The sequence below is a fragment of the Oncorhynchus keta genome, chromosome 2, assembly GCF_023373465.1.
Source record: "Oncorhynchus keta strain PuntledgeMale-10-30-2019 chromosome 2, Oket_V2, whole genome shotgun sequence".
NCBI classification, from domain to species: Eukaryota; Metazoa; Chordata; class Actinopteri; order Salmoniformes; family Salmonidae; genus Oncorhynchus; species Oncorhynchus keta.
Genome location: NC_068422.1, coordinates 31,466,687 through 31,494,403, shown reverse-complemented (window position 1 = coordinate 31,494,403; position 27,717 = coordinate 31,466,687). Strand labels below are relative to the sequence as shown.

General features: G+C 45.0%; 1 protein-coding gene across 1 annotated transcript in view; it reads right to left on the bottom strand.

Annotated features, from left to right (window-relative positions):
• Nucleotides 1-2,555: 2,555 nt before the first annotated feature.
• Nucleotides 2,556-27,717, bottom strand: part of LOC118399310 (zinc finger protein 501-like) — a 50,562-nt gene continuing 25,400 nt past the window's right edge. Inside the window, exons 3-5 of the mRNA XM_052475245.1 lie at nt 5,728-6,056; nt 5,315-5,468; nt 2,556-5,124 (exon numbers count right to left, since the gene is read on the bottom strand). Of these exons, the coding sequence (XP_052331205.1) occupies nt 4,957-5,124; nt 5,315-5,468; nt 5,728-6,056 (651 nt within the window). The 3' untranslated portion in view covers nt 2,556-4,956. The remainder of the gene's footprint in view (nt 5,125-5,314; nt 5,469-5,727; nt 6,057-27,717) is intronic.

The window sequence follows — 27,717 nt, the reverse complement described above, 5'->3', positions numbered from 1 at the left end:
CTTAAAACTGCGTCCACTCTCAGGACCATACACTGGGTTATATAAAAGAAACACTATTCTTAAAAAAAACTTCCCCTCGCATACTGATTGATGGGTTTGAGATATGACTGATTTCATGGTGAAAAGAGCACTATTATCTGATGCCACTAGATAGCAGTCTTACTATTATGATGATGCATTCTCAAATCAAATCAAATTGTATTTGTTATGCTTATTTACAAGGCCTTTCCCAACAATGCTGGGTTAAAAAGTACTAAAATAGTATAATATTATAAAGTACTATAAAGAAAAAAATATTATAAAGTACAATAATGTTAGCAAAACAAATAGTAACATAGTAAAAGAACAACAACGAGGCTATATACAAAGAGTACTGGTACAGAGTCAATGTGCAGGGGTACGAGTTATTTGAGGTAATTGAGGTAATATGTATATGTAGGTCGAGGTAAAAGTGACTAGGCAATCAGGATAGATAATAAACAGAGTAGCAGCAGCATATGTGAAGAGTGTGTGTGTGTGTGTGTGTGTGTGTGTGTGTGTGTGTGTGTGTGTGTGTGTGTGTGTGTGTGTGTGTGTGTGTGTGTGTGTGTGTGTGTGTGTGTGTGTGTGTGTGCGTGCGTGCGTGCGTGCGTGCGTGCGTGTGCATGCATGCGTGTGTGTGTGTGTGTGTGTGTGTGTGTGTGTGTGTTGGAGTGTCAGTATAGTATCTGTGACTGTGTGGGTAGAGTCCAGTGAGTGTTCATAGAGCCAAAATGCAAATAGTCCAGGTAGTCATTTGATTAACTGTTCAGCAGTCTTATGGTTTGGAGGTAGAAGCTGTTCAGGAGCCTGTTGGTCCTAGACTTGGTGCTCTGCTATCACTTGCCGTGCGTTAGCAGAGATCACATTTTTAGGGCCTTCTTTGGACACCGCCTAGTATAGAGGTCCTGGATGGCAGGGAGCTCGGCCCCGGTGATGTACTGGGCCACACGCACTACCCTCTGTAGCTCCTTGCGGTCGGATGCCAAGCAGTAGCCATACCAAGCGGTGATGCAGCCAGTCAAGATGCTCTCAATGGTGCAGCTGAATAACTTTTTGAAGATCTAAGAGCCCCTGACAAATCTTTTCAGCCTCCTGAGGGGGAGGAGGCGTTGTTGTGCCCTCTTCACGACTGTGTTGTTGTGTGTGGACCATGGTAGGTCCTTAGTGATGTGGACACTGAGGAACTTGAAGCTCTCAACCACTTGTAGACGTGTATGTGACGTGCATTATTCCAATCTTATATTAAATACCACTACTCCCCACTACTCATTTAAAGACCCAGGCCCATTGTCTTGTTGTGGATCTGGTCCATGAAGGAGTGCCGAGGGTTCTTGGACGATGCAGTACTGCAGTCGTAGAGGATGGTTTCATTGTATCAAGTCTCTAATAATGTGATGAATAGGTTTGAGTGTTTCTCGTTGAGGTGATGTAAGGGCAACTTGGGAAACCACAACACTGCACCTTGTCATGTGGGAGTGCTCGCATCTCTTGAGTGTCTGATCCTACACAGACCGCACTTTGTAGTGACATCGTCTGACATTTACCTGCTCATTTCACTGCTTTCAGAAGTGAAGCCGTTGTGATTTTTTAATTAACTGTGAACATGTTTGAGCCTCATTTCTCAAAATTCTAAATATTCAAGGTTGTAATGTTGATCTATTATTTAATTTGGTCAATGACTCTGCTGGTCCCTGTACCATGATTTGCTGAATCAGGTATTCTAGTGCTGGACTGTTTAAAAAAAAAACATAATCTGACAACTCATTTAATTTACGTACTGTACATGAATTGTACATATGAATGTGACGCCCATCACTACTGTATGCAAATTAGGTGTGTCTTAATACCAGTAGATGACAGGTTTCTGTGTGCTTCTCTCTGTTAGGGTTTTATAATGGAGAATCGAATCCCAGCTCTGAAGTGTAACTGATGTATTTGTCACGTTTGAAGATGACAACATCGTCATGTGACATGTAGAAAAACCAAAAGCAGGTCAAAGTTCTCTTCAATATTTTCCACACCCCTTATCTGAAATGTCAAGTACCATATTACGTTGTTTTGTTGTTCGTCACACTTTTGATATGAAATGTTTTAAATGCTAACCATGGCTTCTAGACAAACATGTTGATAGAGAGTGAGATGAACCTCACATTTTTGGAAAAACTATAGACTGAGATTTTCTAGAAGGTGATTTTCTAGAAGATGATACTGCATCTCTATAGACAGGTGGTTGAATTGGTTGATGGAGTGTGTTTACAAGGGTGTGACTGTGTGAACAAGGTGGTTTTGTGTCAGATCAACTGTTGTACAATCATACATCTAGTTGAAAGCCTTCGAAGAAGAGTGGAGGCTGTTATAACAGCAAAGGGTGGACCAACTCCATATTAATGACCATAAATGACCAAAAGTATGTGGACACCTGTTCGTTGACCATCTCCTTCCAAAATCATGGGCATTAATATGGAGTTGGTCCACCCTTTGCTGTTATAACAGCCTCCACTCTTCTTCGAAGGCTTTCAACTAGATGTTGGAACATTACTGCGAGGACTTGCTTCCGTTCAGCCACAACAGCATTAGTGAGGTCGAGCACTGATGGTAGGCGATTAGGTCTGGCTCGTAGTCGTTGTTCCAATTCATCCCAATGGTATTCCATGGAGTTGAGGTCAGGGCACTGTGCAGGACAGTCAAGATATTCCACAATGTTCTTGACAAACCATTTCTGTATGGACTTTGCTTTGTGCACAGGAAAGGGCCTTCCCCAAACTGTTGCCGCAATGTTGGAAGCACAGAATCGTCTAGAATGTCATTGTATGCTGTAGCGTTAAGATTTCCCTTCACTGGAACTAAGGGGCCTTGCCCGAACCATGAAAAACAGCCCAAGACCATTCATCTTTACAGTTGGCACTATGCATTGGGGCAGCTAGCGTTCTCCTGGCATATGCCAAAGACATCTTCACCCATCAGACTGGCAGATTGTGAAGCGTGATTCATCACTCAGGAGAACGCGTTTGTTTAGAGAAAAAGAGGAGACTCCGTCTAAAGGGGGGTATAAAGACTTGTGCTGGTGGAAACATGTTTTTGTCTTATGCAGCTATGTGACCTAGTGGGTGAATAAACTTGGTTTGAGCTTTACTAGTCATCTGTGAGTTTTACTCTGTTTATTTAGAATCTAACAGTGAGCAGGGATCACCACGATTTACAGTCGAACTAGAGAGTCCGAATCAGTGAAACAGGAGCCAGCACGTAGGCACAGTTCCTACACCTGTTGCCACTCATTCTGACATCTTGGGGAGATGAGAGTCGTAGGCTGAACCAATTATAGGATACAGAGCTAGAAAGCCTGAGTATATTCAGTAGTCCCATTGTAATACGACCGGTTGTAGATTTATGGTATATGGTAAGTCCTGGAAGGTATGCCCGAGCAGGCTGGTATCTGCAGAGGGTAAGTCCTAGGAGGTAAATCCCAAGTGAGTTGGTTCCTGCTAGTACCATAAAGTATAGGGTAAGTCCCGGTAGTTAAGCCTGAGCAGGCTGATACCTGCAGAGGGCAAGTCCTAGGGGGTAAATCACGAGTGGTGTTGGTTCCCTATTAGACCCGTAAAGGGAGGGTGAAAGCCAACACCAGCACACACAACTCACCGGTTATGAATATTTGTTAGTGGTGTTAATACCGTTTTTACTTTATTGTGTGGGGTCTTTTTAATTTGGTTGTTGACCGGGTACGCAGAATGATGGAAATGTTTGAAATGTTGTTAAATGGTTTCTGAAGGAAAGAAAAGGGAAAGAAGCTACATAATGGCGTTGATTGACCTTTGTCCTGACTTTCTGATCAACCTCACATTTTTTAACCTTTATTTAACTAGGCAAGTCAGTTAAGAACAAATTATTATTTACAATGATGGCCTAGAAACAGCGGGTTAACTTCTTATGGGCAGGTAGAATGGTAGCGTCCCACCTGGCCAACATCCGGTGAAATTGCAGAGCGCGAAATTGAAACGACAGTCTTATAAATATTTAACTTTCATAAAATCACAAGTGTAATACATCAAAATAAAGCTTAACTTCTTGGTGACAGGGGGCAGTATTTTCAAGTCCGGATGAAATGCATGCCCAAATTCAACTGCCTGCTACTCATCCCCAGAAGATAAGATATGCATATTATTAGTAGATTGGGATAGAAAACACTCTGACATTCCTAAAACTGTTTGAATCATGTCTGTGAGTATAACAAAATGTATTTAGCAGGCAAAACCCAGAGGACAAACCATTACATTTTTTGTTGTTGTTGAGGTCACTCTCTTTTCAATGGGTTTTCATTGGGAATCCAGATTTCTAAGGGACCTTCTTGCAGTTCTTATCGCTTCCACTGGATGTCAACAGTCTTTAGAAATTGGTTGAGGTTATTCCTTTGTGTAATGAAGAAGTATGGCCATCTGGAACGAGGGTCACTTGAAGTGTACTGTTAGATACTGTTAGACTCCTTGCTGTCACCAGTCCACCTGGCAGTGCTGCTGCTCCAGTTTCAACTGTGCTGCCTGTGATTATTATTATTTGACCATGCTGGTCATTTATGACCATTTGAACATCTTGGCCATGTTCTGTTATAATCTCCACCCGGCACAGCCAGAAGAGGACTGGTCACCCCTCATAGCCTGGTTCCGCTCTAGGTTTCTTTCTAGGTTTTGGCCTTTCTAGGGAGTTTTTCCTAGCCACCGTGCTTCTACACCTGCATTTCTTGCTGTTTGGGGTTTTAGGCTGGGTTTCTGTACAGCACTTTGAGATATCAGCTGATGGACGAAGGGCTATATAAATAAATGTGATTTGATTTGAGATAGAGGCGCGTGACCAGAAGGCAGGCAATAGGCAGGTCAAGGCAGGCAGTAGTCAGTAAATCAGAGGTGGAGCAACGGTACTGGACGGCAGGCAGGTTCAGGGTCAGGGTAGACAGAGCTCAATAATCCAGAGGTGGGGCAAAAGTGCAGGGCGGGAGGCAGGCTCAGGGTCAGGGGCAGGCAGAGTGGTCAGGCAGGTGGGCTCAGAGTCAGGACAGGCAAGGCTCAAAACCAGGAGGGCGAGAAAAAGAGAGGCTGGGAAAAGCAGGAGCTGAGAACAAAAATGCTGGTTGACTTGACAAACAAGATGAACTGGCAACAGACAGACAGAGAACACAGGTATAAATACACAGGGGAAGATGGGTGACACCTGGAGCGGGGTGGAGACAATCACAACGACAGGTGAAACAGATCAGGGTGTGACAGTACCCCCCTTCCAGGGGCGCCACACGGCATCCTACCTGGGCGCGTAGCTGGTTGACCGTGGTGCCAACGGTGGAAGTCGGCGATGAGGGCTGGGTCCAGGATGTCTCTAGCAGGGACCCAGCAGCTCTCCTCTGGGCCATAACCGGGCCATAACCCTCCCAGTCAACCAGGTGGGGAGGAGGGGTGGGCCTGGAAACAGAAGACAAAGGGCTGTGAGAAACGGGCTTAATCCTAGACACATGGAAAGTAGGGTGAATACTGAGGGTACGGGGTAACAAAAGACGAACAGCAGTGGGGCTAATGACTCTAGAGATGGGGAACGGGCCGATGAAATGGAGGGAAACAGGACTCCACCCAGAGGGGCAGGTCCCGGGTGGAGAGCCATACCCTCTGCCCGAGCCGATAGCATGGAGCAGGGGACCGGTGGCAATCCGCTTGTCGCATATACCTGGAAGTGATCTTCAACAGAGCGGCCCGGGCTCTCTTCCAGGTACGGTGATAGCGGCGGTTGAACATCTGGGCAGAGGGATTGCTGACTTCTTCCTCTTGCTCGGGGAAGAGAAGAGGCTGATATCCCAAGGAACACTCGAAGGGCGAGAGACCCGCGGCGGAGCAAGGAAGGGTGTTGCGGGTGTACTCAACCCATACCAGCTGCTGACTCCAGGTGGTAGAGTTGGCAGCGACTAGACAGCGAAGAGTCGCCTCTAAGTCCTGATTGGCTCGCTCCGACTGGACATTGGACTGGGGGTGGAATCTGGAAGGCGTGCAGAACGACACCTGGAGGGGGGTGGAGACAATCACAAAGACAGGTGAAACAGATCAGGGTGTGACATCGCCAGTATGATAAGGGAGTATGAGTGTCTCAGGAATTTTGTATTAAGAAAATTGTGAAGATAATCATTTTCTTATCTAGCAAAATGTTAAATCATGGTATATAAATGGTATATCATACACTACAGTTGAGGAACAATGGGAAAGTAATTTTGCTTTGAAAGTTGATCAACTTGTAAACTCAGTTTTGAGAAAATGGCCTTTGAATGTTTTGGTACTACTATTGGAGAGCCCTTTTTGTCTACACCCATTCAGCATTGTTCACACCCTCTTAAGCTTCAGCCCCACCCATCTCTTTAACAGTCCCAATGTACGAACAACAGCAGTCAAGCACCCAAGCTAACTTGTTAGCTACTTTCAGACATCTAAGTGTGAGAGAACAGCTCACTGAACATTACTCGCCCTACCAAAGCTGGTTAGGCTGTTATGTTATCCAGAGTGTTGGTGACTGCAACTGTGCTTTCAGATTGTCCGTTCGTAAATTCCTTGCGTTTCGCGTTCAGAGCGCACACTGGATGCTCTGGCCGATGAGTTTACTAACACCGGCCATATACAACGGGTCTTGAGGGTTCGTAAATTCATCAGTTATTCTGCGCTCTCTGGAACACTCACACGAGAGTGCGCTGAAATCGGAGTAGGTTGCCAGACTGAATTTACAAAGGCACCCGAAATGGTGACTTGCATTGTGGAGTCTGTTGTTAAGAAATGTAGCTAGCAATAGCTAGGTAAGTAATGAACCATAACCATAACTCATGACGTTACTACCCTGCATGAATCTGCAGGTAGCTAACCAACCAGGTTCAATGTTAGCTAGATAAAATTGGCCTATAGCTAGCTAACCAAATGTCTCTGCGATACGACTAATAAGGTCATATACATAACGTTAGCTAGCGATCCAGCCAGATAACGTTAGCTAGCTAGCTAGGTAAACAATGAAACATAGTCACAACTCATGACATTACTATCCTGCATGAATCTGCAGGTAGCTAACTGACCAGGTTCAATGTTAGCTAGCTAACATTAGGCTATAGCTAGCCAAGCAAATGGCTCTTTCTGTCAAAGTTAGAAACGTGTAATATCTGAAAATGTAGCTAGCTAGACTATCTTACCTGTATACATCATTCATGATTGGACATGTCTCCTGTCGGATGCCATGTTTGCCCTAAGTTTGAAGATGTAATCCGGAGACAGGTGTTTTCTCCATCTCCTTAGCTATCCTACTCGAATTCGACCGATTTCAAAACTCAGTCCTCCAGAAAATGGAGAGAAACACTCATTAGCCAATCATGGCTAGTGGGAAGGTTGCTCACATTTTCTTTGGCTAAACCAAGTAGGCTCGTAATTTAGCAATTGTATTCGTATTTACAGATGGCATACACATTTGTTATTAAGGCACATGAAAATTCATATGTTTGAGAAGGCATTTCTGCCAAAAAACGCATTTTGATAAAAATGCAAACGGCTCTTCAAATGGCTCTCCTGTGAAGTAATGACCCATGACATGCACCTACTTTCCTGATACGGGTCACATATGGTAAATAGTTGTTTGGATTTTCTGAATCAGAAATTAATGAAACTGTTGTTTTGGTCTGGCCTCTCTTGAAGTTATGGCGATAGTGACTACTGATTGTATCTATATGCATGGAAGGAATAATACGACGAGAACAGTGATATAGTCACTTTAATTAACTCTACCTATATGTACATACTACCTCAACTAACCGGTGCCCTCGCACATTGACTCTGAACCGGCACCCACCTGTGTATATTGCTATTTTTTACTGCTCCTCTTTAATTCTGCTAAATCTGCTATCTGAGCAGCTAACCGATCTTCAGCTGTACATAGTCTATCGGTAAATAGCCCACCCAATTTGACCTACCTCATCCCCATACTGTTTATATTTATTTACTTTTCTGCTCTTTTGCACACCAATATCTCTACCTGTACATGACCATCTGATCATTTATCACTCCAGTGTTAATCTGCAAAATTGTAATTATTCGCCTACCTCCTCATGCCTTTTGCACACAATGTATATAGACTCTCTTTTTTTCTAATGTGTTATTGACTTGTTAATTGTTTACTCCATGTGTAACTCTGTGTTGTCTGTTCACACTGCTATGCTTTATCTTGGCCAGGTCGCAGTTGCAAATGAGAACTTGTTCTCAACTAGCCTACCTGGTTAAATAAAGGTGAATTTCTTAAAATTTTGTATTACTTGTTACTTTTATCTCTCATTCTTATCTGTATTTTTTGAAACTGCACTGTCGGTTAGGGGCTCGTAAGTAAGCATTTCACTGTAAGGTCTACCTACACCTGTTGTATTCAGCGCATGTGACTAATACAATTTGATTTGATTTTTTATTACAAATGGATTTCGGCAGAACAAAGCCTCAATTCAGTTGGCGATTACTCAATGATGGACAATTTCACTTTCATTTTCATGAAACTTCTATTTCATTTTGAACTATATGTCCCAGAATGATACTGCTGATGTATCCGACTCCACTTTGTGGGAGGCATTTAAGGCTGTTATGTGTGGGCATATAATATCATATGAGGCTACCATGAAAAAATGTAGGCAAAGAAGATGATTAGAAATGGAGGCCCAGCTCCAGGTGCTTGAGAGAGACTATATGGAAGCGCCCTTATCTTCCAAGTTGAATGACATAATGAAACTCAAATATGAATACAATACTATTCTCTCTAACCAAGTAAACACAATGCTATTAAAGATTAAACAAAAACACTTGGATAAACTACTGGCGCGCCAGCTGAGAGATATAAAGGCCAATAGAGCTATTCATATAATTATATCTAGTACAGGAGCTGTTATTAGGGACCCAAAATAAATTAATGCATGTTTCACAAAGTTTTATCAACCACACTGCACACTGCCCTAACCCACCTGGACAAGAGGAATACCTATGTGAGAATGCTGTTCATCGACTACAGCTCGGCATTCAACACCATAGTACCCTCCAAGCTCGTCATCAAGCTCGAGACCCTGGGTCTCGACCCCGCCCTGTGCAACTGGGTACTGGACTTCCTGACGGGCCGCCCCCAGGTGGTGAGGGTAGGCAACAACATCTCCTCCCCGCTGATCCTCAACACGGGGCCCCACAAGGGTGCGTTCTGAGCCCTCTCCTGTACTCCCTGTTCACCCACGACTGCGTGGCCACGCACGCCTCCAACTCAATCATCAAGTTTGCGGACGACACAACAGTGGTAGGCTTGATTACCAACAACGACGAGACGGCCTACAGGGAGGAGGTGAGGGCCCTCGGAGTGTGGGGTCAGGAAAATAACCTCACACTCAACGTCAACAAAACTAAGGAGATGATTGTGGACTTCAGGAAACAGCAGAGGGAACACCCCTATCCACATCGATGGAACAGTAGTGGAGAGGGTAGCAAGTTTTAAGTTCCTCGGCATACACATCACAGACAAACTGAATTGGTCCACTCACACTGACAGCGTCGTGAAGAAGGCGCAGCAGCGCCTCTTCAACCTCAGGAGGCTGAAGAAATTCGGCTTGTCACCAAAAGCACTCACAAACTTCTACAGATGCACAATCGAGAGCATCCTGGCGGGCTGTATCACCGCCTGGTACGGCAACTGCTCCGCCCTCAACCGTAAGGCTCTCCAGAGGGTAGTGAGGTCTGCACAACGCATCACCGGGGGCAAACTACCTGCCCTCCAGGACACCTACACCACCCGATGTTACAGGAAGGCCATAAAGATCACCAAGGACATCAACCACCCGAACCACTGCCTGTTCACCCCGCTATCATCCAGAAGGCGAGGTCAGTACAGGTGCATCAAAGCTGGGACCGAGAGACTGAAAAACAGCTTCTATCTCAAGGACATCAGACTGTTAAACAGCCACCACTAACATTGAGTGGCTGCTGCCAACACACTGACTCAACTCCAGCCACTTTAATAATGGGAATAGATGAGAAATGATGTAAAATATATTACTAGCCACTTTAAACCATGCTACCTAATATAATGTTTACATACCCTACATTATTCATCTCATATGTATACGTATATACTGTACTCTATATCATCTACTTCATCCTTATGTAATACATGTATCACTAGCCACTTTAACTATGCCACTTTGTTTACATACTCATCTCATATGTATATACTGTACTCGATACCATCTACTGTATCTTGCCTATGCCGCTCTGTACCAGCACTCATTCATGTATCTTTATGTACATATTCTTTATCCCCTTACACTTGTGTCTATAAGGTAGTAGTTTTGGAATTGTTAGATAGATTACTTGTTGGTTATTACTGCATTGTCGGAACTAGAAGCACAAGCATTTCGCTACACTCGCATTAACATCTGCTAACCATGTGTATGTGACAAATAAAATTTGATTTGATTTGAGATCTATTCAACTCTGGTCTGACCAATTGGAATACATGCCTCAAGACTGTTTTTGATCACGTGGACTGGGATATGTTCCAGGTTACCTTTGAGAACAACATTGATGCATACACTGACACAGTGACAGAGTTCATCAGGAGGTGTGTAGGGGATGTTGTTCCCACTGTGACTATTAAAACCTATTCAAACCAAAAAACGTGGATAGATGGCAGCATCTGCGCAAAACTGAAAGCGTGAACAATCGCATTTAACCACGCCAAGGTGACTGGGAATATGGTTGAATACAAACAGTGCAGTTATGCCCTCCGTAAGGCTATCAAACAGGCAAAATGTCAGTACAGAGACAAAGTGGAGCCGCAATTCAACGGCTCAGACAGAAGAATTTGTGGCAGGGACTCCTGATAATCACAGATTACAAAGGGAAAACCAGCCATGTCGCAGACACCGACGTCTTGCTCCCGGACAAGTTAAACACCTTCTTCGCCCACTTTGAGGTTAACACAGTGCCACGACACGGGCTACTCCCGAGGACTGTGGGCTCTCATTCGTTTGCAATGACTCAGAAAAAAAATCACCTATTGGTAGATGGATAAAGATTTTTTTTAAAGCAGATATTAAATATCTCTTAGTATCAACACACCAAGTCACTACAAAGACACAGGCGTCATTCCTAACTCAGTTGCCGCAGAGGAAGGAAACCGCTTAGGGATTTCACCATGAGGCCAATGATGACTTTAAAACAGAGAGTTTAATGACTGTGAAAGGAGAAAACTGTTGTAGTTACTCCACAATACTAACCTAATTGACAGAGTGAATAGAAGGAAACCTGTAAAGAAAAAAATATTCCAAACATGCTTCCTGTTTGCAATAAGGCACTAATGTAAAACTTGAACAAATGAGGCAAATAAATTAACTTTATGTCCTGAATACAAAGCATTATGTTTTGGGAAAATCCAACACAGCACATCACTGAGTACCACTCTTCATATTTTCAAGCATGGTGGTGGCGGCATTATGTTATGCTTGTATGCTTGTCATCGGCAAGGGAGTTTATTTTAGGATAAAATAAATGGAATAGGGCTAAGCACAGGCAAAGTATTTGAGGAAAACATGGTTCAGTCTGCTTTCCAACAGACACTGGGAGACAAATTCACATTTCATCAGGACAATAATCTGAAACACAAGGTCAAATATACACTGAAATATATACAATGTTACTTACTAAGACAACATTGAATGTTCCTGAGTGAGTTTTGATTTAAATCGTCTTGAGATTCTGTGGCAAGACTTGAAAATATCCATCTAAAAATGAATCTTCAATCATTTTTTTCAATAATGATGTGCAAATATTTTACAATCTGTCACACCCTGATCTGTTTCATCTGTTTTTGTGCTCGTCTCCACCCCTCCAGTTGTCGCCCATCTTCCCAATTATCCCCTGTGTTCTCTGCTTGTCTGTTGCCAGTTCGTTTTGTTTTGTGAAACCTACCAGCATTTGTTCCCCTGCTCCTGTCTGCTCTTGCGCATGTTTTCTAGTACTTCCCAGTTTTGACCATTCTGCCTGCCTTGAACCTGCCTGCCATTCTATACCTTGCCCCACCTCACTGGATTATTGACCCACCTGCCCTGAGAATACCTGCCGTTCTGGACCTTTTGCACCCTCTCTAGATTACTGACCTCTGCTTGCCTTTAATCTGTTGTTTGCCTGCAACTGTAGTAGAAATAAACTTTTGTTTCTTTGACACTGTCTGCATCTGGGTCCTACCTGAAACCTGATGACAATCCAGGTCTGCAAAGCTCTTAGGTTTACACATACAATTTCACGGCTGTAATCACTGTGGTCCTTCTGTAGCTCAGTTGGTAGAGCATGGCGCTTGTCACGCCAGGGTAGTGGGTTCGATTCCCAGGACCACCCATACGTAGAATGTATGCACACATGACTGTAAGTCGCTTTGGATAAAAGTGTCTGCTAAATGGCATATATTATTATATATTACTGCCAAAGGTGATTCTAACATGTTTTGACTCAGGGCTGTGAATACATAATGTATGTAAATTAGACATGTCAATATTTTATTTTCAAATCATTTGCAAAACATTCTAAAAACATTTTTTGACTTTGTCATTATGGGATGTAGACATGTGAGAAACAAAATAATGTAATACATTTTGAATTCAGGCTTTATCACAACAAGATATGGAATAAGAATGATATGCTACCAAACAAAAGCTACAGCTGTTTGTCAGAGTTTAGAGTGACGAAAACTAACTAGCTAGTCAGCTAACAGCTCTCTACTCTAATGTCTTGTCATTGAGCAGCCCAAAGGAGCCGTTGCTATGGATACCAATGCATTTCAATAGCAAAAGAAAGGACCATACTCTAGAATGGTAAAAACCTCTTTAAAAAAATCTAGACCTGTCTTCTTTTTCACTCCAAGTCAATTTTGAGATGTTCAGACTGACCTTACTTAGGTTGCTTGTCAAAATATTTTAGATACTATATATACTTTTTGAACTATAAACATTTCAAATGTGCATAAATTAACATGGGTTTGAATGAGAACCATAGCAATACAGAGGTAGCTATTCAAAATGGTTCTGCTCCTTGGCCAATTAATGGTCCTTGGCTCCTTGGGAGCTCCCGAGTGGCGTGGAGGTCTAAGGCACTGCATCTAAGGCACACTCTTAATGCTAGAGGTGTCACTAAAGACACCCTGGTTTGAATCCGGCCGTGATTGGCCCAGCATCGTCCAGGTTTGGCCGGTGTAGGCCGTCATTGTAAATAAGAATGTGTTCTTCACTGACTTGCCTAGTTAAAGGTAAACAAAATGAATTAAGCTTCAAGACCAACTGAAACATTTAGGCTATTCTAACTTCAAATTATTTAGAATCTTTATCAGCTATAACTACATGCACTGTACGAGGCAGGAACAAACAGGAACATTAACATCCGGAGGCTGCCTTTCTTGTCACCGGTGATTTTCATTCTGCGTCATTAAGACACGTGATACCCAACTTCCATCAATACATCTCCTTTGCCACTATCGGCGATAAAGTCCTAGACCACTGTTACTCTACACACAAGCAACCATACAAGGCCCTCCCTCGTCCACCATTTGGCAAATCAGATCATGATGCTGTACTCCTTTTTTCTGTTTACAAGCAGAAGCTGAGGTTGGCGCTAAAATAAAGGACAGGGCTACCACACAAAGGAATATCGCAGACAACCGTGAGGCTATGGCTGAGGACAGAAACAAGTACAAGAAGTCCTGTTACGACGGACAATGTAGGAATAAGGTGGAATCATACCACACAGGCTCCGATGGCTACAGGCTACAGTCCATTACAAATTACAAAGGAAGACCCAGCAGGGTTCTGTCCAAAGATGCCACTCTTCCAGAAAAAGCAGTGCATTTTATGAACGCTTTGACAATAACAACACCGTACCGGGTTTGATAGTCCCCACTGACTGGGTTATTTCACTCTATTCGAGGCCGGCTTGAGTACGGCCTTTAATCAGGTCAGCACTTGCAAGGCCGCTTGCAGGCATATTCATGGTAAATTTCAACCTCTCCTTGTCCCAGTCTGTAATCCCCATATGTGTTAAGACTGCCCTGTACTACATCTGTAATCATGAAGTGCTTTGAAAGGCTGGTTATTTTATTATATATATTTTTTATTTTTTATTTAACTAGGCAAAGTCAGTTAAGAACAAATTCTTATTTACAATGACAGCCTACCAGGGAACAGTGGGTTAACTGCCTTGTTCAGGGGCAGAATTACATTTTTTTTTAACCTTGTTGGATCAGGGATTCGATCTAGCAACCTTTTGGTTACTGGCCCAACGCTTTAACCACTAGGCTACCTGCCATCCCTGGCACATGTCAACAATTTGCATACCGCCCCAACAGATCCATAGACGACGCAATCTTAGTTGCATTCCACACTCCACTCACCCACCTAGAAAAGAGGAATACATATGCTAGAATGCTGACTACAGCTCAGTGTTCAACACCATTGTCCCCTCCAAGCTCATCACCATGGTTAGGACCCTGGGACTGAACACATCCCTCTGCAACTGGATCCTGGAAATCCTGACGGGCCAACCCCAGGTGGTGAGGGTAGGCAACATCGCCTCAAATCCTTAAAAGTTCTACAGCTGCAACATTTAGAGCATCTTGACTGGCTACATCACTGCTTGATATGGCAGCAGCACTGCCCTCGATCACATGGCGCTACAGAGTGTGGTGCGGACAGACGAGAACATCACGAGGACCTCTATATCAGTGCTTAAAATGTATTTATAGTCTGACACCAACAGGCTCCTGAACAGCTTCTATCCATGAGACTGCTATGTAGCTAACAGAATCTGAGTTGACACTTGTATTTAATTTTTAAGTTAGCACTGTCTCTATGCACACTGGCACAATAACACACACATAACATGCACACACATTTATACTGACTCTACATACTCAGATAAAATCATCATATACACTGCTGCTACTCTGTTTAACATATATCTTGATGCCTAGTCACCTTAGCCCTATACATATCTACCTCTATCACCCAAGTATTCCTGCACATGGTAAATGTGGTATTGGAACTGACCCTGTATAGCTTCTTACTTCTCATTTTTATTTCTTATGTGTTTTTGATCTACCTTGTGTATTTTTAGAGCTACATTGATATTGATTACTGCATTGTTGGGTTAGGAGCAAGAAAGGCATGTCACTGTTATTATGCATGTGACATAAAACATTTAAAACATTTGCATAAAATAACTCCCCAACAGTAATTCTTGAACCGTTCAAGCTCGAGACACCAAACCAACTTTCACATGTTCAAGCTATCCTATCCACTGCCACAAAAATACTTTCAAAGAGCTGTCACACATTTTTTGTCACACACTAGTTTTGCATTGTAATTTCAGAAAATGTCCCTAATAGATCTACAGTAATAGTGGAATAATAGTGTTTCACAATATTTTTTTTCTTGTTGTCAAATTGGAAGGACGCACCCTCCCTCTCTTCGATCAGCTTCACTCAGACTGGCAGACTGGGGTGAACGTACATGTAGAAAACACTCTGCCATTTCATAGCTGCTAAAATTCTACACTGTTCGCTCAATTTCAGTTTGTGACAAAAAAGCAATGTAGAGTGTAGAGAATCATTGTACCATCTAAATCGCTGTGAAATACATTTAAAATAACCACAATTATCATATTTTTAGCTGTTTGAAGCTGGTGGACAAAACCAAAGGTAAATGACTCAAGACATAGTATCCACAGAGGTTGTGGAGAAGGGGATGTGGGAGATGTGGAGAGTTGTTTGAATGCATGCAAGTGTTGTTGCAATTAGCCTGGTTTTCAAAAGGGGCGGTGGTTTATATAGGGCCTCTTTTAAGTTTTGTAACTGTCCAGTGTTTCCAGATTTATAGGAAATACAGTTGAAGTCGGAAGTTTACAATTGAAGTCAGAAGGTTGGAGTCATTAAAACTAATTTTTCAACCACGCTACAAATTTCTTGTTAACAAACTATAGTTTTGGCAGGTCGGTTAGGATATCTACTTTGTGCATGACAATTAATTGTTACAGACAGATTATTTAACTTAGAATTGTAACAAACCTCATCCTCCTCTTCTGAGGAGGAGAAGCGAGAAGGATCGGAGGAGCAAAACGCAGCGTGGTAAGTGTCCATAATGTTTATTTTAAAACAAACTGAACACCACAAAATACAAAACAATAAACGTGAAATGAACGAAACAGTCCCGTGTGGCGACAAACATTGACACGGAAGACAAACACCCACAACCCAAAACTGAAACCCAGGCTACCTAAGTATGATTCTCAAACAGGGACAACAATTGACAGCTGCCTCTGATTGAGAACCATACTAGGCCGAACTCAAAAACCAACATAGAAAAACAAACAGACTGCCCACCCCAACTCACGCCCTGACCATATAAACAAAGACAAAACAAAGGAACTAAGGTCAGAACATGACATTACCCCCCCCAAAGGTTCGGAACAAATAGGGGAGGGTCTGGGTGGGCGTCTGTCTGCGGTGGCGGCTCTGGCGCGGGACGTGGACCCCACTTCACCACAGTTTTTGTCCGCCTCTTCAAGCGTCCCCGTGGCCTCTTACGAGCGGCGAACCTCACCGCCGACCTCCGACTGAGGACCCTAGCCATGGGTCCCAAATGGGCGGGAGATTCTGGCAGCGCCGGACAGGCGGGAGCCTCCGGCAGCTCCGGAGTGTCGGGCGCTTTCTGCATCGCTGGCGTGACAGGCGGCTCCGGCAGGTCCTGGCTGACTGGTGGCTCAGGACAGACGGGAGGCTCTGGCGGCTCCGGCAGGTCCTGGCTGACTGGTGGCTCTGGCAGGTCCTGGCTGACTGGCGGCGCAGAACAGACGGGAGGCTCTGGCGGCTCAGGCAGGTCCTGGCTGACTGGCGGCTCAGGACAGACGGGAGACTCTGGCGGCTCAGGACAGACGGCAGACTCTGGCAGCTCAGGACAGACGGGAGACTTTGGCGGCTCAGGCAGGTCCTGGCTGACTGGCGGCTCAGAACAGACGGGAGGCTCTGGCGGCTCAGGACAGACGGGAGACCTGGCTGGACAGACGGGAGACTCTGGCGGCTCAGGACAGACGGGAGACTCTGGCGGCTCAGGACAGACGGGAGACTCTGGCGGCTCAGGACAGACGGGAGACTCTGGCGGCTCAGGACAGACGGGAGACTCTGGGCTCAGGACGGCTCAGGACAGACGGGAGACTCTGGCGGCTCAGGACAGACGGGAGACTCTGGCGGCTCAGGACAGACGGGAGACTCTGGCGGCTCAGGACAGACGGGAGACTCTGGCGGCTCAGGACAGACGGGAGACTCTGGCGGCTCAGGACAGACGGGAGACTCTGGCGGCTCAGGACAGACGGGAGACTCTGGCGGCTCAGGACAGACGGGAGACTCTGGCGGCTCAGGAGAGACGGGAGACTCTGGCGACTCAGGAGAGACGGGAGACTCTGGAAGCGCTGCAGAGGAGGAAGGCTCTGACAGCACTGGACGGGCGGGAGCACCTGTAGGGAGAAGACTGAGAGACAGCCTGGTGCGGGGGGCTGCCACCGGAGGGCTGGTACGTGGAGGTGGCACCGGACAGACCGGACAGTGAAGGCGCACTGGAGCTTTTGAGCACCGAGCCTGCCCAACCTTACCTGGTTGACCTTACCTGGTTGAATGCTCCCCGTAGCCAGGCCAGTGCGCCGAGGTGGAATAGCCCGCACTGGGCTGTGCTGGCGAACCGGGGACACCATGCGTAAGGCTGGTGCCATGTACACCAGCCCGAGGAGACGCACTGTAAACCTGATGCGTAGAGACGGTTTCATGGCACCTGGCTCGGTGCCCACTCTAGCCCGGCCGATACGAGGAGCTGGAATGTACCGCACCGGGCTATGCACACGCACCAGAGACACCGTGCGCTCCACCGCACAACACGGTGCCTGCCCGGTCCCTCTCTCTCTCCGGTAAGCACGGGAAGTTGGCGCAGGTCTCCTACCTGCCTTCGCCACACTCCCATGTGCCTCCCCCAAGACTTTGTTGGGGCTGCCTCTCGGGCTTCAAGCCGCGCCGCCGTGCTACCTCCTCATACTCTCGGCTTTCGCTGCCTCCAGCTCAGCCTTGGGGCGGCAATATTCTCCAGCCTGTGCCCATGGTCCCTTGCCATCCAGAATCTCCTTCCAAGTCCAGGAGTCCTGCGATCGCTGCTTCTGCTGCTGCTGCCCGTTACCACGCTGCTTGGTCTTTTTGTGGTGGGTGTTTCTGTAACGGATGTCGTCTGGAGATAGAGAGGAGTACCAAAACGCAGCGTGGTAAGTGTGGAATCGCCCGGACTGATTTTTAATTCAAACTCAGAACACTAAACAGAAAATAACAACGTGAATTTACAAAACCGAAACAGTACCGTGTGGCCAAAACACTCACATGGAAACAAACACCCACAAACCAAAAGTGAAAACCAGGCTTCCTAAGTATGATTCTCAATCAGAGGCAGGTGTCGTTAGTTGTCTCTGATTGAGAATCATACTTAGGTAGCCTGGGTTTCACTTTTTTTTGTTTTTTAGACCTTGCTAATGAAGGTATGTGTGAAACCAGTGTTTCACTCCTCTGTCTCTTACCGATCAGTATGAAACCATACAGTGACATGCAAAAAGTATTCATCCACCCTGGCATTTTTCCTATTTTGTTGCATTACAACCTGTAATTTAAATGGATTTTTAATTGAATTTCATGTAATGGACATACACAAAATAGTCCAGATTGGTGAAGTGAAAAAAAGAACCTGTTTTTAAAATTAAAAAAAAAAAAAAATGGAAAAGTGGTGCGTGCATATGTATTCACCCCCTTTGCTATGAAGCCCCCAAATAAGATCTGGTGCAACCAATTACCTTCAGAAGTCACATAATTAGTTAAATAAAGTCCACCTGTGTGTAATCTAAGTGTCACATGATCTCAATATATATACACACCTGTTCTGAAAAGGCCCAGAGTCTGCAACACTACTAAGCAAGGGGCACCACCAAGCAAGCGGCACCATGAAGACCAAGGAGCTTTTCAAACAGGTCAGGGACAAAGTTCTGGAGAAGTACAGATCAGGGTTGGGTTATAAAAAAATATAAAAAACTTTGAACATCCCACAGAGTACCATTTAAATCCATTATTTAAAAAAATGGAAAGAGAATGGCATACACTCCACAGAGCTGGGATGTATGGAAGAGTGGCTAGAAAAAAAGCCAATGCAAAAATGTTTGGTGTTCACCAAAAGGCACATTGGAGACTCCCTAAACATATGGAAGAAGGTACTCTGGTCAAATGAGACTAAAATTTAGCTTTGTGGCCATCAAGAAAAACAGTATGACTGGTGCAAACCAAACTCCTCACCGAGATCGTCATCCCCACAGTGAAGCATGGTGGTGAAAGCATCATGATGTGGGGATGTTTCTCATCGGCTGGGACCGGGAAACTGGTCAGAATTAAAGGAATGATGGATGGCGCTAAATACAGGGAAATTCTTGAGGGAAACCTGTTTCAGTCTTCCAGAGATTTGAGACTGGGACAGAGGTTCACCTTCCAGCAGGACAATGACCCTAAGCATACTGCTAAAGCAACACTCGAGTGGTTTAATGGGAAACATTTAAATGTCTTGGAATGGCCTAGTCAAAGCCCAGACCTCAAACCAACTGAGAATCTGTAGTATGACTTAAAGATTGCTGTACACCAGCGGAACCCAACCAACATCAAGGAGCTGGGGGAGTTTTGCCTTGAAGAATGGGCAAAAATCCCAGTGGCTAGATGTGCCAAGCTTATAGAGACTTACCCCAATAGACTTGCAGCTATAATTGCTGCAAAAGGTGGCTCTACAAAGTATTGACTTTGGGGGTGAATAGTTAGTTATGCACGCTCAAGTTTTCTGTTTTTGTTGTCTTATTTGTTGTTTTTCAAAATAAAAATATTTAGCATCTTCAAAGTGGTAGGCATGTTGTGTAAATCAAATGATAAAATGTTTCTAAAAAATCTATTTTAATTCCAAGTTGTAAGGCAACAAAATAGGAAAAATACTTGTTTTCCACCATAATTTGCAAATAAATTAATAAAAAATTAAAATTCTGGATTTCTTTTCTCATTTTGTCTGTCATAGTTGAAGTGTACCTATGATGAACATTACAGGCCTCTCTCATCTTTTTAAGTGGGAGAACCTGCACAATTGGTGGCTGACTAAATACTTTTTTGCCCCACTGTATTTGCATGATTTAGCATAATTAATTCATCACTACTGGTGGCTCGCCCATGTGATTGACCAATACCTCACGAGGCTCTCTGTCTCCAAGTTGAGATCTTGAAACTGAGATACCTCGGTTGTTCCCATAGCAATATTCTGGGCATACTGCCAAGTTGATGAACAGTGATAGTGAGGATTCCTCCATAGACGATCAGTCAGTCACCTGCATGAACCTTTGTAATTAGTTATTAGAAAGTAGCATTTATTCGATACTTTGTAGCATTGATTTGATACATAACATAACATTTACCTTCAGAATACATTTTCAAGGTGATATGTTTTTGTCTTTGTGTGATGCTTCTGGTTCTATGTGAACTACTCAAACACACGGTTGGTTTTAGTGCTAGAACTGTGTAAAACTCTCAGTCAGTCACATGGCAGTGTGTGGATGCAAAGTAGTAGCCTTTTGTAAATGTCACACACTTGGAGACAGAAAGGAGGCATCCTATGATTTCCTCTCGTTGTATTATATTTATTATGGATCCCAATTAGCTATACTCTTCCTGGGGTCCAGCAAAATTAAGGCAGTTTATACAATTTAAAAAAAATAATAATAATTTTACTGCTTGCATCAGTTACCTGATGTGGAATAGAGTTCCATATAGTTCCATGTAGTCATGGCTCTATGTAGTACTGTGCGCCTCCCATAGTCTGTTCTGGACTTGGGGACTGTAAAGAGACCTCCTGTGGCATGTCTTGTGTGGTATGCATGGGTGTCCGAGCTGTGTGCCAGTAGTTTAGACAGACAGCTCGGTACATTCAACATGTCAATACCTCTCAGAAATAAAAGTAGTGATGGATTGTGATCTCTCTTCCACTTTGAGCCAGGAGAGATTGACATGCATATTATTAATATTAGCTCTCTGTGTACAGCCAAGGGCCAGCCATGCTGCCTTGTTCTGAGCCAATTGCAATTTTCCTAAGTCTTTTTTTGTCTCACCTGACCACACGACTCAACAGTAGTCCAGGTGCAACAAAACTAGGGCCTGTAGGACCTGCCTTGTTGACAGTGTTAAGAAGGCAGAGCAGTGCTTTATTATGGACAGATTTCTCCCCATCTTAGCTACGGTTGTATCAATATGTTTTGACCATGACAGTTTATAATCCAGGGTTACTCCAAGTAGTTTAGTCATCTCAACTTGCTCAATTTCCACATTATTTATTACCAGATTTAGTTGAGGTTTAGGGTTTAGTGAATGATTTGTCCCAAATACAATGCTTTTAGTTTTAGAAATATTTAGGGCCAACTTATTCCTTCCCACCCACTCTGAAACTAACTGCAACTCTTTAAGTGTTGCAGTCATTTCAGTCGCTGTAGTAGCTGACGTGTATAGTGTTGAGTCAGAGTAGCCTGGTTAGAGCGTTGGACTAGTAACCGGAAGGTTGCAAGTTCAAACCCCTGAGCTGACAAGGTACAAACCTGTCGTTCTGCCCCTGAACAGGCTGAACACCCACTGTTCCTAGGCCGTCATTGAAAATAAGAATTTGTTCTTAACTGACTTGCCTAGTTAAATAAAGGTACAATTTTTTTTTTTTATAAATAAAAATACATAGACACTCTGGCTTTACTCAAAGTCAGTGGCATGTCGTTAGTGAAGATTGAAAAAAGCAAGGGGCCTAAAAAGCCATAACACACAAGTTTTTCCAGCAGTAGACTATGATCGATAATGTCAAAAGCTGCACTGAAGTCTAACAAGACAGCCCCCACAATCATTTTATCATCAATTTCTCTCAGCCAATCATCAGTCATTTGTGTAAGTGCTGTGCTTATTGAGTGTTCTTCCCTATATGTGCTGAAAGTCTGTTGTCAATTTATTAACTGTGAAATAGCATTGTATCTGGTCAAACACTATTTTTTCCAGAAGTTTACTAACGGTTGGTAACAGGCTGATTGGTCGGCTATTTGTGCCAGTAAAGGGGGCTTTACTATTCTTGGGTAGCGGAATGACTTTAGCTTCTCGCCAGGCCTGATGGCACACACTTTCTCGTAGACTTACATTTAAGATAAAATGATTGTTGTCTTGCACCTCTTCCACACTGACTTCATGATATTCAAAAGTACAACTATTGGACAGACAGGTTGGGCATGGTGGATGTCTGTATACAGCTGGTGTTTAGATACTGAAGCAGAAGTATACTGATGTCATACCTGTTCTCTATTCAATGAGCCTAGCATTGGAAATGTTGACATTCCAACACTGCTTAAGCATCTCAGCATTGCCACAAGATCTATGGTTACATCTAATATCTTTGATAACAAGACTACTTAGAAAACACTCTTAATCCAAAAGCCTAAAAAGTGTTTTACCGTGGTATTCATTAACCATGCATGCAGTAATACAGTCAAGCACATACAGAAACCACAGCTGTGGTGAATTTTCGATTACTCGGTTAGTATAATTTGGCTAAAACTTGAGCATTGTTAGAACTGTGTAAGTATTGTAAACACCTCCATTGACTCAGAAGCATAACGATTTATTGCACTAAGAGGCCTAACAGTTATTTGCTTGCGAACACCAACAGTTGCATCTGCTACACCAATCGTGTGATTAGTGTCCAGAAAACCTCAGATATTTGGAAGTACTTGGAGGTCGTATAGGGCAACACACAGCAACTACATAGTTAGCGCCTTACATATATTGGCGGTCTTATCCAATTGAATAGGGCTCAAATGCAGTCTTCCCATGCAGTTCGTATTGTAAGTCTTGTGTTGTTATTTGACAGGAAAAGGTTTCAGATTGCTCCAAGCAAGGTTGCTAACCAGGTCAGACATCCAATCTGGATGTTAAATCATCTCTGATGGCCCTGTGATGCTCCTATACTTACCATAAAGAGCATTTGGGGAGGATGGTCCTCGATAAGAAACTTAATGCCCCGGTGATGCATTTCTGTTCAGACCTTTTTCCCAGGTTACCAGTTTTGCATTTGAGGAAGAGAGTGGGAACAGAGAAAGAGGCCCAAGGCTTCTGTGTGCCAATAGCACATCAATGTCAACATGGCCCAGACCTCATGTTTGACGAGAGCTGCCAGACATAAACACCCACTCATCCTTATTAAACACAAATCAAAACAGGAAATTGGCACTCATTTCCCTCTGGTTGCCAAAAATGCTAATTTATGTTCATGAACCATGGTTTATGGAATATGTAATTTCTCATGAACTAATCTAGGTTAACCCAGAATTTGCGTAATTTGTCAGCTGTACTCTGTCCATGAGAGAAAACTCAGGGACAGATGCAGGTAACATAAATTGTACAGTAGCAGCATGTCAACCATAGAGAATGATAGAGGCCTCTAGTGGCCAAATGGCCGTTTTAGCATGGGGCAGAGACATTGAGGGCTTCCACCATTTTAAAATAGTCAGAGTTGTCAACTGGGTGGGGATTCCTATGGGTTGTAAGCCTCAATGGTGCAGCCCATGCGGTCACGGATGCCACAATGACACAAAGTTGAGGCCTATCTATCTCTATGCTGTCAAGACTGTGAAACGACTAACGAGGAACTTTGTTCAGGTATGCAGATTTTGCGACACTGATCATTTTGACAAATCACGATATCGCAGGTAAGGGGTGATGCTCAATGTAAAGAAAGATTGCTGGCTCACACTGTTTCGTCACTTTTGGCACAAAAGCAATAAATAACTGATTTATTATTATTGAAACTCGAAATGACTGCTATATTTTGATCAGCCTATTCATTATAGAGATGGTAGACATCTATTTTGAAGCTATTACTTCATGTATTTCGTCGTCCTAACATAGTCTACACTGCTATCTGCCCAGCAGCTAGCCAGCTAGCAAACGTCCACCGTCTACCGAATAGCAGCACTGTAGAAACTATTACACTTAACTGAACGACTTGATTAGTGTAGTGTTAGCTAGCTACATAGTTGTCTTTGCTGTCTTCGTATCCAAGATAATTGTGTAGTTTAGAGCGTGTAGTCTTAGAGTGATTATCTTAATTTACCGAGGTTAGCTAGCCAGCTATTTGTCGTCCTTAACATAGGAGACACTGCTAGCTAGCCAACAGCTAGCCAACGTCTACTGAATAGAACTTCTGCACTCAACAACCCGGTCGCATTCCGCTTCGCTCCACAGGTAGTATCACATTTTCATTTCATTTCATTACAGCACAACGGTTTGATTTGTTTGATCGTAGCTAGCTACATAGCTAGCTACATAGCCGTCTGTGTATCAAAGATAATTGTGTAGTCTAGAGCGATTTTCTAGGTTAGCTAGCTAGCTATTGTCGTTCTTTTAACGCAACGTACCGTAATCAACACTGCTAGCTAGCCAGCTAGCCCCGAATAGCAGCACTGTAGAAACTATTACACTCAACGGAACGACTTGATTAGTGTAGTGTCAACAACGCAGCCACTGCCAGCTAGTCTACAAAGTCAACAACGCAGCCACTGCCAGGTAGCCTACTTCAGCAGTACTGTATCATTTGAATCATTTTAGTCAATAAGATTCTTGCTACGTAAGCTTAACTTTCTGAACATTCGAGACGTGTAGTCCACTTGTCATTCCAATCTCCTTGCATTAGCGTAGCCTCTTCTGTAGCCTGTCAACTATGTGTCTGTCTATCCCTGTTATCTCCTCTCTGCACAGACCATACAAACGCTCCACACCGCGTGGCCGCGGCCACCTAATCTGGTGGTCCCAGCGCGCACGACCCACGTGGAGTTCCAGGTCTCCGGTAGCCTCTGGAACTGCCGATCTGCGGCCAACAAGGCAGAGTTCATCTCAGCCTATGCCTCCCTCCAGTCCCTCGACTTCTTGGCACTGACGGAAACATGGATCACCACAGATAACACTGCTACTCCTACTGCTCTCTCTTCGTCCGCCCACGTGTTCTCGCACACCCCGAGAGCTTCTGGTCAGCGGGGTGGTGGCACCGGGATCCTCATCTCTCCCAAGTGGTCATTCTCTCTTTCTCCCCTTACCCATCTGTCTATCGCCTCCTTTGAATTTCATGCTGTCACAGTTACCAGCCCTTTCAAGCTTAACATCCTTATCATTTATCGCCCTCCAGGTCCCCTCGGAGAGTTCATCAATGAGCTTGATGTCTTGATAAGCTCCTTTCCTGAGGACGGCTCACCTCTCACAGTTCTGGGCGACTTTAACCTCCCCACGTCTACCTTTGACTCATTCCTCTCTGCCTCCTTCTTTCCACTCCTTTCCTCTTTTGACCTCACCCTCTCACCTTCCCCCCCCTACTCACAAGGCAGGCAATAAGCTCGACCTCATCTTTACTAGATGCTGTTCTTCCACTAACCTCATTGTAACTCCCCTCCAAGTCTCCGACCACTACCTTTTATCCTTTTCCCTCTCGCTCTCATCCAACACTTCCCACACTGCCCCTACTCGGATGGTATCGCGCCGTCCCAACCTTCGCTCTCTCTCCCCCGCTACTCTCTCCTCTTCCATCCTATCATCTCTTCCCTCTGCTCAAACCTTCTCCAACCTATCTCCTGATTCTGCCTCCTCAACCCTCCTCTCCTCCCTTTCTGCATCCTTTGACTCTCTATGTCCCCTATCTTCCAGGCCGGCTCGGTCCTCCCCTCCCGCTCCGTGGCTCGACGACTCATTGCGAGCTCACAGAACAGGGCTCCGGGCAGCCGAGCGGAAATGGAGGAAAACTCGCCTCCCTGCGGACCTGGCATCCTTTCGCTCCCTCCTCTCTACATTTTCCTCCTCTGTCTCTGCTGCTAAAGCCACTTTCTACCACTCTAAATTCCAAGCATCTGCCTCTAACCCTAGGAAGCTCTTTGCCACCTTCTCCTCCCTCCTGAATCCTCCTCCCCCTCCCCCCTCCTCCCTCTCTGCAGATGACTTCGTCAACCATTTTGAAAAGAAGGTCGACGACATCCGATCCTCGTTTGCTAAGTCAAACGACACCGCTGGTTCTGCTCACACTGCCCTACCCTGTGCTCTGACCTCTTTCTCCCCTCTCTCTCCAGATGAAATCTCGCGTCTTGTGACGGCCGGCCGCCCAACAACCTGCCCGCTCGACCCTATCCCCTCCTCTCTTCTCCAGACCATTTCCGGAGACCTTCTCCCTTACCTCACCTCGCTCATCAACTCATCCCTGACCGCTGGCTACGTCCCTTCCGTCTTCAAGAGAGCGAGAGTTGCACCCCTTCTGAAAAAACCTACACTCGATCCCTCCGATGTCAACAACTACAGACCAGTATCCCTTCTTTCTTTTCTCTCCAAAACTCTTGAACGTGCCCTCCTTGGCCAGCTCTCCCGCTATCTCTCTCAGAATGACCTTCTTGATCCAAATCAGTCAGGTTTCAAGACTAGTCATTCAACTGAGACTGCTCTTCTCTGTATCACGGAGGCGCTCCGCACCGCTAAAGCTAACTCTCTCTCCTCTGCTCTCATCCTTCTAGACCTATCGGCTGCTTCCGATACTGTGAACCATCAGATCCTCCTCTCCACCCTCTCCGAGTTGGGCATCTCCGGCGCGGCCCACGCTTGGATTGCGTCCTACCTGACAGGTCGCTCTTACCAGGTGGCGTGGCGAGAATCTGTCTCCTCACCACGCGCTCTCACCACTGGTGTCCCCCAGGGCTCTGTTCTAGGCCCTCTCCTATTCTCGCTATACACCAAGTCACTTGGCTCTGTCATAACCTCACATGGTCTCTCCTATCATTGCTATGCAGACGACACACAATTAATCTTCTCCTTTCCTCCTTCTGATGACCAGGTGGTGAATCGCATCTCTGCATGTCTGGCAGACATATCAGTGTGGATGACGGATCACCACCTCAAGCTGAACCTCGGCAAGACGGAGCTGCTCTTCCTCCCGGGGAAGGACTGCCCGTTCCATGATCTCGCCATCACGGTTGACAACTCCATTGTGTCCTCCTCCCAGAGCGCTAAGAACCTTGGCGTGATCCTGGACAACACCCTGTCGTTCTCAACTAACATCAAGGCGGTGGCCCGTTCCTGTAGGTTCATGCTCTACAACATCCGCAGAGTACGACCCTGCCTCACACAGGAAGCGGCGCAGGTCCTAATCCAGGCACTTGTCATCTCCCGTCTGGATTACTGCAACTCGCTGTTGGCTGGGCTCCCTGCCTGTGCCATTAAACCCCTACAACTCATCCAGAACGCCGCAGCCCGTCTGGTGTTCAACCTTCCCAAGTTCTCTCACGTCACCCCGCTCCTCCGCTCTCTCCACTGGCTTCCAGTTGAAGCTCGCATCCGCTACAAGACCATGGTGCTTGCCTACGGAGCTGTGAGGGGAACGGCACCTCAGTACCTCCAGGCTCTGATCAGGCCCTACACCCAAACAAGGGCACTGCGTTCATCCACCTCTGGCCTGCTCGCCTCCCTACCACTGAGGAAGTACAGTTCCCGCTC